The 11,874-nt window shown below is 45.6% G+C and overlaps 1 protein-coding gene across 1 annotated transcript; it reads right to left on the bottom strand.

Annotated features, from left to right (window-relative positions):
• Positions 1–209: 209 nt before the first annotated feature.
• Positions 210–11,457, bottom strand: DEPTOR (DEP domain containing MTOR interacting protein). Its single transcript, XM_066572385.1, has 9 exons — positions 11,336–11,457; positions 8,537–8,715; positions 6,223–6,346; positions 4,808–4,986; positions 3,848–4,033; positions 1,936–2,046; positions 1,737–1,807; positions 410–517; positions 210–335 (listed from the first exon to the last, which is right to left on the bottom strand). Exons 1-9 carry the CDS (start codon positions 11,455–11,457, stop codon positions 210–212), a joined length of 1,206 nt encoding a protein of 401 aa, XP_066428482.1.
• Between the last annotated feature and the right edge of the window lie 417 nt (positions 11,458–11,874).

Genomic DNA, 11,874 nt, shown 5'->3' with positions numbered 1-11,874 from the left:
AAACTAGTAGCACCGATACACAATTTTATTAGGAATTGACATGGCAAGTGGACATTATGATGCCTGAGAATAGCACCGAGGGAGTTCTAAGAAGCCAGAACTACCAATTACTCTATGCTTCTCACAAGAGGGATCACAGCCCCTTTTACATCTTACTGGACATTATCCAGGTGGGATGATTGCCTCAAGCAGATGGAGTTACATTCAGTTCAGTAAGTAGGCTCCAGTACTTCCATGACGAGGCTCCGAGGACTGGCAATAACGATCTTGTTGATTGTCTTAGAGTCTAAGCGGAGACAGTTGATTCCATTAATCGACTTGATGAACTGGCGTGCCTGGACAAAAGGAGATTGTTTTATAATTTACATAAGTAATATCCTATGTGCCTGGTAACCATCTATCTTTATACCTTTAACCCAGCAAGAGCAGAGGCTGATCCATAAGGATCTACAACCTCAACGTAACATGGGCCTGTGCCTTGAACCAGGAACTCCAAAGCTACGCGATCACCCACAATCTGCAAGAGAATAACTTGGGTTTAGTTTGTTTCTCACCCATGGATCCCAGAAACTAGATAAGGGGCTTGTCCAAAAATAAATGGGTTTGATTTATTCTAGCACCAATGCTAGAATAGCACCACATACAGCTTTTCTTTTAGTAGCTGTTCACCTGAGGAATTGTTCCAAGGCAGTCAACACCTACTCAATCTCTTCTCCATGTAGGGATCCCAAGTGTTGACTGGTTGCTTCTGAACTTGTGTCTGTTTGTCACAGGAAATACTGAGGAATATACTATCACTTGCTCAGAGTCTTATCTGACAGCAGAGAAGATGCAGCAACCTCATAAGTCACACTACACCTCCACATAAGCAGTAGAGCAAGGAGAAGCATGCCTGAGCAGGTGTGACCACTTGGTAGTTTAGCAAGGTAGAAACAATAGAATAGCATCATCTGCTTTTTATAAGAGATCCTTCACACTGACTACCACAATATTGTAGCAAAAAAAAGAGATATAAAAAATAATAGTTCTCATTCATCGGATAGCAAATAACTACCTAGACCTTACGGAATCCTTGAACAAGTGGAAGGCAGCACCAGCCTTTCAGTGAACTCTGAAGCCTTGGTCACTTTCCAAAATGTGTGTTGACTAAGGTCCACTTGGGCATCAATTTGTCATGTTTTTACGGATCACTTGTCAGAATATACAGCTGTGTTTGGCAGCTGAACCAACCAGCCCAGGGCCAAGCCACCTCTAGCACTCAAATGTAGGTCCTCATGAACTTCCAATGGAGCCCTGGCTGCCCTGTACCCTTTTATAGAGATGTAGCTAGGCTTTTCTTCACCCAGGGCAGGAGATAGTGCTGTTGCAGCAAACTATCAAGTTTACCGGCCAAGGCAAAGCAGCTCATTCTCATCCCCTCCTATATATTCAGGTTACAAGTGGGGTCCTCACTCACTTATTTTAACCCTTTGCAATCCAATTTTGGATTCAGAGAATGGGGGGGGGGGGGGGGGGTCGGCACAGCACGCTCCATCTTTCTGCCATTATACAAAAGCACCATCTGCTGGCTAGATGCCCTAAGACCACAGAATACCCCGACAGACGTCTTCTGACATCAGAGCTGCACTGCCTGCAATAAGGATGTCTTTAGATGTCAGACAGTGGATTGGAAAGGATTAAGCCTTATTAGCTAGATAAATCTTTCAAGTTAACAATGTCCATAGCATATTACTCACAGAGAGGGTTTTCTCGATGTATTGGTCTCCTGGATTCAGCAGTTCCTCCACTGTTACTGGTCTTTTCAGCACTAGGATGCAAAACAAGTTATTACAGAAATGTGACTTAGATAATTTACTGATCATATGGAGAATAGCAAATGCCTACCTCTGACAAGCATAGGTGATAAACAGAAGTTACATAAGTTGCAGTCAATACCTGAAGGAGGTTGTCCTACTGGCCGGTTAACTAATGGGTAGGTGTAAGATGTTCCGATCCCTGAGCTACTCCTTCTTGGGGGTGGCTCTGGTGCAGGTGCTTGGTCATCAGCTGCAGTGGATGAGTAAAAGGGATGGAGAGAGGGAAAAGAAAAAAAAACTCTGCTGAATTCTGTGAGCATTTCTACCACCTAGTAGTTAAACTTTATGCAAGCACTTTATCCAGTCACAGAAATAAAGAAAAGTGAAGATTGAATACACAGCATCCTGTCTGATACTCGACACCCTCGAAAAGTAAGGTTCTCACCCGCAACACAGAGGTCGCCCCAGTTATGGGTCAGGCTAGAGTGATGCAGCGCCAAAATAGGAGACCAAACCAGAAGGGCTCCAAAAATCGTAATCCAGTAATAGAGTAAATGGCAGCATATGCAGATGTAAATAGTGCAAAAAAGTCCTTTATTTCCCCAACACATGTAAAGCAACATTTCGGCCGTGATGGCCTTCCTCAAGCTTAGGTTTTAAATTTGTCCCTGCTTTCATTTTGTCACCGTTTCCCCAATTGCAGTCTTCTGAATTCAACAGGTTATGATTTGAGGTCCTCCTATAAAGAGAACACCTCTAGGAATATCTAATGCACCAACAATAATTAAAGGAGATGTCTCGAGGAAGCAGTGATTTTTTTTTCTGCCCAATCCCCCTAGTTAAACATACATTACTAATTACCCCTGTAAATGACTTTCCTAGCTGGTTTGTACTTACCGTTCCAGCAACTTATAAAAGTTTCCCCAAGATGGCCGCCAGCTCTTTCCCCGTCGCTCGCTGCAGCCCGTCGTGCGCGCTCCCGAGACGCTGCCAGCTGTCTCCATGGCAACCGGACGCCCCGCAGCCGCCGACCAGGCGCCCCGCAGCCGCCGACCAGGCGCCCCGCAGCCGCCGACCAGGCGCCCCGCAGCCGCCGACCAGGCGCCCCGCAGCCGCCGACCAGGCGCCCCGCAGCCGCCGACCAGGCGCCCCGCAGCCGCCGACCAGGCGCCCCGCAGCCGCCGACCAGGCGCCCCGCAGCCGCCCCGCAGCCGCCGACCAGGCGCCCCGCAGCCGCCCCGCAGCCGCCGACCAGACGCCCCGCAGCCGCCGACCAGACGCCCCGCAGCCGCCGACCAGACGCCCCGCAGCCGCCGACCAGACGCCCCGCAGCCGCCGACCAGACGCCCCGCAGCCGCCGACCAGACGCCCCGCAGCCGCCGACCAGGCGCCCCATCACCCCCGACCCATCACTTACCCCCCTGGCCCAGCGCTAGTTCCCCCGGCCTAGCGACAGCCCCCCCCATCGCAGCGACAGCCCCCCCCCCATCGCAGCGACAGCAACGACAGCCCGCCCCCCCCCCCCCCCGGCCCATCACTCACCTGGACGGCAGGACAGCTGGACGGCTTCTCCGGACAGCTGGGCGGCTCTGCACCTTCCTCTAACAGAGGAAGGTACAGAATGGCCGCTCCAGTGCGCTCCCGAGCAGTGACAGCTCATCTGCGCATGCGCAGAAGAGCTGTAGCGGGGAGCACACTGAAGCGGCTCGTGCTGAAAGGAGAAGACCGGACTGCGCAAGCGCGTCTAAAAAAAGCAAGCTGCCAGCGAATTTAGACGGAACCATGGAGACGAGGACGCTAGCAACAGAGCAGGTAAGTGGAATAACGTCTGTATGGCTCATATTTAATGCACGATGTATATTACAAAGTGCATTAATATGGCCATACGGAAGTGTATACCCCCACTTGGTTTCGCGAGACCACCCCTTTAAGTCTGTGAAAATCATGACAGATCCTCCCTTGGTGGTCTTTGAACCCTTGTATTGTGCTCTACCCCCTCATGATTTTCTTCCTGTTCCTTTAAGGTAATCCTTAGAAAATGTTATCCTTACCAACCACAAAGCCTATACGGGGTAGCTCACAGCTCAGTTTCCGGAGGCTGAATGGACTATCTGGAGAGTCTGGTCGGGGGTTTTGTAAGGGGTCACTGAGGACTTCAATTAGCTTTCTCTTCCGTTGGAAATTGATAGTGAACTGATAGAGCAAATCAGAGTCAGAAAAGGGATGTTGCCGAGTTACTGCAGAGAGAGAAGATGTTGTATTAGAGTGTTAGCAAACTGTTTACACTCTTCAGGTTATGCTCTGTTTAACTATGCCATCCACCATATTGCTTTCTGGGTTCTGTCTTCCTATAAAAAAATTATAACAATTATAGACTTTAACAGTTCCCAAACAAGTCACTGTGCAGCTTTCCTCCAGCCCATGTGACAATTTAGCCAAGTTGAAAACTAATATGGGAACGACCAGATATTTCCCTTTCAGGGGTCAGGAAAGGCTGGCAGTACCCAATATATGTACATTATAGTAATTGTCACCTTGCCAGACCTTATGCATGATAAAGCCATTAAAAGCAACAATCAGACAGCCTTAGGGCCTGGTCACAAGGCAGATTTCACATCAAAATGTGCACAAAGTACCCTATGCATCTTAATAGGCATCAGCATTATCATTTGCCATACCTAAACAGAACCATATGTAGATTTCATCCTGGTAATCAAACATCCATACTGCAGTTTCATTTGTACACCACCACATTTTTTTCCCACATGTAGATCAGATTTAGCAAAAAAAAAAAAAAAAAAATCTCATCCACTTGGCTGCTACTGTAGTATGTTGCAGATTTTCCACCCCCAATCCAGTATATTTGTCCTATATATGACTATACTCCAAGAGCTGACTCGTGCTGTATTTTTTAAACCATATACAGTTCCACTAAATTAGCACCCATTATGCTTGAAAGCAACAACTATAGGAGCCCATGTCTACATGTAGACATTACGTGAGAGCCATACCATGTTGGATGATCCCATGTTTCAGCATTTTTCTGCACAGCTGTTCACCATCAATCCTAGAGCGAACTTGGTAGTTGTCCACAAGCCAGTTTAATATCTCAAAGCCATGGAAAGTTCTTCTATATTGCACAGAGTCTTCTTCTCGAGTTTTAAGAATGCAGTCTTCCTGGTTCATCATCCTTATGGAACAAGGAGGGGGGGGGGGGGGAATTAAAGTGTATATCTCTGCACATAAATGTATTCTAAAGATATGAAAATTAAACAGGATAAGCTGTAGTCTTGTACATAAAGTACTGTAGTTTTTACAGCATTTTCACCTTCAGAGTAAGGGCAGGCTCACAAGTATAATGTCATCATGTATCAGTCAATAAAAGTGCATTGATTTTTATTGACCCACTAACATTTGCTTAAGAACACAAGATGTTCTATTTTATCGATTATGCATGATAGAGCCCTCCTCTATGGGTGTGTAATAAATGCTGTACATATGCAGTTACATTGCATGTGTGGCATGAGCAACATCATGTGTAGGGCAAAAAGAAAAAAAAAAAGTGTGTGGGGGGGGAAAATCCCATGCAGCACCCCACACTGCTCCATTAATGGCCTATCCGAAAGGTGGCCCATCAACAGTTTACAGCCTTTAAGAAATTATCCAGGGTTAGAAAGGCATTGCTGCTTTCTTCCAGACGTTGCCCATGTTTGTAGTTGGTGTCTGGTATTGTATCTCAGCTCTACTTGAGGAAGTAGAAGCTGACTGCAATACCAGACAATTTACAAACAAGGGTAGCGCTATCTGGAAGAAAGCAGCTTTGCCTTTATAACCCTCAATAACTGTCTTAAGGAAGTTGCACAGTACAGATCAAGAGACTTACCCATCACTGTCAGTTAGGTGACTCAAAGCAGTAAGGCTTCCTAAATGTAAGCCATAATGTTATATTACAGCAGGTTATATTTAAGTATTGTTTTCATAACTACTTTAATTCATTAAGCTTCAGCATATGAAGAAAATTTTACAGTAGTCGGTCATTCCCCTCATCACATAACAGGTCACTGTGTCCATTCCCACAAGATTATATGCCTCTCCTGCAGGGCCCCTGTACAGGTGTGGAGACCCTACTCTATTCAACTCTGATGCTTCCACAGTTCTCTACTGCAGTCACTACTCTTATGAGCCGACTGGCAGAGTCCATGGTATCATACTGCTTTAAACACAATAGAAGTGGATAAACAAGATTTGAAGCAACCACATGAGTCTACGTTGTGTGGAATTGCAGCTCCGTTTCATTTATTTTAATGGGGCTCAGCTGCAGTACCACATACCATCTATAGACTCGTGTTGCGCCATTTCTGGATGAAAGCAGACGTTATGTATAATCACAGACAATACCTTTAATCCTAACAGCTAGAGCACTCACATGTCATACAGTTCCCGACTTCTGTTAGCTATCGTGATCTGCTCAGTGAGAGTCAAGGTGCCATCATCACCGCGAAACCTGTAGTACAGTTTGGCATCTTTGAAGACTTTATGCTCATCGCACGCTGTGGGAAGAAAAAGGAATCTGAACTTGTAACACCTGTATAGCAGCTAATCCCCAACTCCAGTCCTCAAGTCACCTCAGCAAGTCATGTGCAGTGGCAAAAAGGAAAAAAAAAAAAAAAAACAAGGAGAGTCAGATTTGACAGCGAGTAGAGGAAAAATAAAGCTGTAAATATGAAGAGGATAGAGAAAAGAAATCCAGAGTAAGCTCCCAGTATATAAAAGTGCGCTAGACACAGGTGTCTTCATTGTTGCAAATTGTGTATCATTTACTACTATTCACTGAGTGTTGAAGAAAATTACCTCATCTCCCTGCTTTATTTAATACTAGGTTTAACAAGTTAAGCAAAATATCTAACTCCATGTATTATTCAGCACCTCACTCATGACTACAAATTATGCCCTAGGACACTGGCACCTGAACAAAACAAAAATCAGACTAAAAATTAGGGCTCACAATACATTTTTTCTGGATTTCTTCAGTATTGCATAGGTGATAATTGTTCAAGACACTGCCATGGATGTTCTTACTATAACATAGCGAGAAAATATGACCTGGTTGGTTGCCTTGAGTTAGGAAACACTGATTTCTAGGGTCAGATATTAATTTATTCAGATCCAACTCAGAGAAACAGTTATATTCTTATGTATAGGGGCTAGAGATGGACGAGTATGCTCGTTCGAGCTTGATGCTCATTTGAGTATTAGGGTGCTCGAGATGCTCGTTACTCGAGACGAGCACCATGCGGTACTCGTCACGATTAAACGAGCACTGACCATTGAGTTCAATGGAGTTGGCAATATAGCCAGCTCCATTGAAAGCAATGGGCTGCCGGCAAGCGTGGGATGAATTTTCGGGAAGGGCTTAAAAATATAAGCCCTTCCCTGAAATTCATCCAGAAATGTGTAAAAAAAAAAAAAAAAAAAATTATATACTCACCCGATCCCGGCAGACGGAGTTCAGCCACGGCCGGCAGCAGTTCTCCTGAACTGCTCTGAGTAGTATTCAGCAGCCGGGGATTTAAAATCTGCACCTGCGATTGGTCACAGCCTGACCAATCAGAGGCAGCTCTCACCCACACCCATTCATGAATGACAACTGAGAGCTGCCCCTGATTGGCTCAGCGCAGGGACCAATCAGAGGCAGCACTCACTCACCCATTCATGAATGGGTGTGAGTGAGAGCTGCCTCTGATTGGTCACAGCCTCACCAATCAGAGGCAGCCCATTCAGCAGGCGGGGATTTTAAATCCCCGGCTGCTGAATACTAACTCAGAGCAGTTCAAGAGAAGTGCCGCCGGCCGCGGCTGAACTTTCAGGGAAGGGCTTATATTTTTAAGCCCTTCCCAAAAATTCATCCCACACTCGCTGGCAGCCCATTGCTTTCAATGGAGCTGGCTGTATTGCCGGCTCCATTGAATTCAATGGGCTAACATCGTTCTTCTCTGCCGTATGCTGACAGTGCGGGGGGGGGGGGGGGTCACTTTCTCTTGCTGAGAACAAATATTCTTGTAGATATGATAACTTTTAATGGCCAACAATACAGGATGTTATACTGAGCTTTCAAACCTACTCAAGGTCCTTCCTCAGGGAGGAGGTAGCCCAAGTAGGTTAAAAGGCTCGCTTTAACATCCTGTATTTGTATTTTTGTTTGCCATTAAAAAAGCATTCTCTACAAGATTACTTGGCTTCTATTACTGAGAACAATCACATTTCTCTACTGGCTAACATGGTACCAAACTTTTGTTCCTTATCACTTCAAACAGATGTTTGCCATCAATCAATAGGGAATTATGAAACACTATGATTCACTTTTGTGGCTTTAAGTTTGCACATTGCTACTGTTTTGTTTAAAACAGCATGATCTAGCTAAAGCCTTTTCCATAAACCTCTTAGAGTGAAATACAAGTGTACACAAAGCCTTAACCCTTTGCAATCCATTTTTGGATTCAGGGTTTCCTAGGGGGCTCTTTCTGCCATTATACAATGGCGCCATCTGCTGGCTAGAGCCAGAACTGCGGTATGGGACATGCTGGATAGGCCCACCGACAACAGAGCAGCCAGTAATCTGCAGTAAGAATACCCTGCCGGACGTCTTCCGACATCGGAGCTGTACAGCCTTTAATCAGAATGTCTTTAGACGTCAGTGGATTGGAAAGAGTTAAGTAGTTGTATTATAAGGGGCAGCTCACCATGGTGAAGGACATTGAAATCCATTAGCTTCTGCATGATGTTGATTGCAGTTTCTCGGTCTGGAGCCTCTTTTCGTTCAATTAGCCAGTCGACTACTTCCTTGGCCACAAAGCAGTTTGGGTAGGTGAACATATGCCGTTCTCTCAGCTGTATCAGCTTAGCATTGTGCAGGCGCAGTCTGAAGGTAGTGGAACAGTCAGTTTTAGGCTACATTCACACAAATGTACATCGGCTCGGTTTTCACACCGAGCCGATATACGTCGTCCTCATCTGCGGGGGGGGGGGGGATGGAAGAGCCAGGAGCAGGAACTGAGATCCCGCCCCTCTCTGCCTCCTCTCCACTATTTGCAATGAAAGGAGGCAGGATGGGGGTGGGGCTAAGTTCTGAGAATTAGCCCTGCCCCTGTCCCACCTCTCCCCATTGCAAATAGTGCAGAGGGGCAGAGAGGAGGCAGAGGGGGCAGGAGCTCAGTTCCTGCTCCTGGCTCTTCCATTCTCCTCCCCCTGCAGATGAGGAAGACATATCGGCTTGGCGTGAAAACCGAGCCGATATACGTTCGTGTAAATGCAGCCTTAGGACAGGTAATAAATTATGCAACACATTCCAAACAAAGTAAAGTGTTTAAACATCTTAATATAATGCTAGAGAACGCTACAGCAGATTTATGGCTGGGTCCAGATGGGGCTTATTTGTCACAGAATGTGTGGACCCTCTGCATGGAAGTTCTATGGTATTTACAGTAGCAGCAGAGTGGATGAGACGTTAAAAAAGCCTCCCCTACATGCTGCTAAAAAGAAAATCCACATAAAATCCTGTTTGAAAATTAACATGTGGTGTGAAATTTGATTCTGCAACATGTCAATTGAATCTCTTATGCTGAGGAACGCTCCTCTTAATGAAGTGCCAATTTGGCACAACAATACATGAAACCCACACCAGATAATACAGGCTTTGAGGTAAAGCTTCTGCTGCAGATTGTCCCCTCTGGACATTCCACAGCAAGTCTGCTCCATGTGAACCCAGCATTACTATTGAAAGTGCCCGACCCATGTCATAGGCCTCTCAACCAGTAGACTACTGTACACTGATGAAGGGCAAAACCTAAGACAGCTGTCTGTACATGGTTTCATTTTCCCAGTCATTGATTTAAACAAACCTTGTAACAAAGGTCAGACATTGACTTGCACTAATGCTACCTTCCAATAGGTGGCACTGTTGAGGCATTGTTCCATGTTGAGTCCTTCCTCACTGGTCTGTTTAGGCAGAGTTAGTGTTATTTTAGTAAAAGGTCAAGTCAGGAAAAGCATGTAAACGCCACCAGTGTAAACACATTGGTCAAGTAAATGGAGTAAATGAGTAGTGAGGAAGTCAAGTGGTGGCATGGACAGGAAAGTAGCTTCACCACTTGCCCTCCCCTCTATCACTTTACTATGGACTCAACTGCCATTTTCCCAGTGTAGGCAGAGTTACTTCACTAATGTGGACACCAAGTTGAGTACTGACCCAGTTAACTAGGTCAATTTACTGGACTAATGTGAACCAGCCCTTTCTGTGCTGCCGCAAACACCGGCCTCAGGGATCTTTTGCTGTACACCAGGATAACATATGCACATACTGCTCTACTTTTCTGTGCGCCTATGGTCTGCATAAAAGTTAATGGGGGCACAAAAAGCATACACAAGGAGATGGTCATTTGTGTGCGACAATATCTTAAAAAGGTGCAAGTACACTAAAATTTGCTGATGGAGGGGGAAAAAAAAAAAGGGGAAGCATCAGATTACTTGAGTAGTATGTATGAGGGCCTTCAACCAGGTCTGGGTGCTATTCAGTTTGAATAGGCTTGTAGATCTATGGGGTGGTTGTAGCCCAGTTAGCCATTGTTGGGAAGAATAAGACAAATGTAATGTTGGGGAAGTCTGTTACTTGTTGCCCTTGCAGCTGGTTTGCTCTACACAAAAAGAAGTTTGTTAGTTGCCAGGCCCCATGTACCTCCACTACAACACTATACTCTCGTGACTACAGTTGGCTGCACTATGTGCAGTAAGGGAGGGTTCACAGCTGAACTTTGGTGCATACACTATTACAGCATAGCAAACAATTAGGGCAGAAGAGAGATTTGCCTACGTATTTCATTAAGAGTATTCCTAAGGCCTCATACCCACAGCCGTGGCGGACTCTGCTAGTTGATTATCGCAGCGGAGTTCGCCACGGCACCCCCAAACTCACCTCCTGAATCCGCCGTGATATTCCCATCCCTTGAGCCAGCACACGCGCAGTACAGCACATAATGCATCGGCAGTGCGGGATGACACGGCCGTGTATTCACGTGATACTTCCACTGCGCTACAGCAGAAGCATAGCACGACGGCCAGCTTCTATTGACTACAATAGAAGCCGACCACGCGTATTCACACGGCAATTAGAGCATGCCATGGTTTCTTTCACACTGCGTAGTTCTGCAGCATGAACACTGAGCCATTAGGTTCAATAGAACCTAATAGCTGCAGCATAGCGCCGTGGATTTCCACCACAGAAAACGCAGCAGAAATCCGTCCGTGGGCATTAGCCCTTAGATATATTATAACAAATCCTCAGCTGCACAGGTTAACAGATCATTACAGATTAAGCTTCTGAAAATGAATCTCCCCATTCACTGACAGCTTGCAGTGATCTTGAACAATGTGATGACTAGAGAAAAAGTATGCAGCAAAGTTGTTAAATGTATCACTATACAACAACTAGGCATTATTTACATACAGCTGGACAATCCATTTAAAGAATAATGCAAAATCCCTACCTTAATTGTTCCCCAACTACTCTAATCTCCGCTGCTCTCATAGAGTTGTCAGCATTCTCCTGGAAGCTCCTGCTCAGGAGCGTCACCTTGTCTGCTGCAGTTGCTGGTATAGACTTAGCCATTTGGATGCTCATAGCTCTTCTAGCCCCACAATCATCAATTTATAATTGGCTGTGGTACCCCTCCCCCAGTCTGTCCTGGAACATACAACCCCTCCTCCACCCTGGAAACAAAACTATGGTGCAGGAAATATAATGATATGTTCAAATGGGTTGGAAACGCTGTGGCAAATCTGCATTATTTTTAGTAAAAGCATTGTGGATGGGATTTTAAAACATCTCATCCACAGACTGCAGAGAAAATCCTCAACACAAATTGAAGATTTTAAATCTGCTAATCACGTTAATTTCTGCAGTCGATCAGTGTCCCCAACTCCAGTCCTCAGGGACCCCAACAGGCCATGTTTTCAGGATTTCCTCAGTATTGCACAGGTGATGTAATTATTGTCGGTGCCTCAGACATTGCCACAGGTGTTCTTA

This window comes from Eleutherodactylus coqui, chromosome 6 (assembly GCF_035609145.1).
Source record: "Eleutherodactylus coqui strain aEleCoq1 chromosome 6, aEleCoq1.hap1, whole genome shotgun sequence".
In the NCBI taxonomy this organism is placed as follows: domain Eukaryota; kingdom Metazoa; phylum Chordata; class Amphibia; order Anura; family Eleutherodactylidae; genus Eleutherodactylus; species Eleutherodactylus coqui.
Note: the sequence above shows the minus strand (reverse complement) of the source record. Positions and strands in the feature narration are given on the sequence as shown.

Excerpts from the sequence above, each read along its gene's own strand:
- DEPTOR (XM_066572385.1), bottom strand. The coding sequence starts at position 11,457 with ATGGCTAAGTCTATACCAGCAACTGCAGCAGACAAGGTGACGCTCCTG. Across the intron at positions 4,987-6,222 it reads AGTCGGGAACTGTATGACAT|GATGATGAACCAGGAAGACT; the intron begins GTGAGTGCTCTA and ends TTGTTCCATAAG. Across the intron at positions 336-409 it reads CTGCTCTTGCTGGGTTAAAG|GCACGCCAGTTCATCAAGTC; the intron begins GTATAAAGATAG and ends CCTTTTGTCCAG.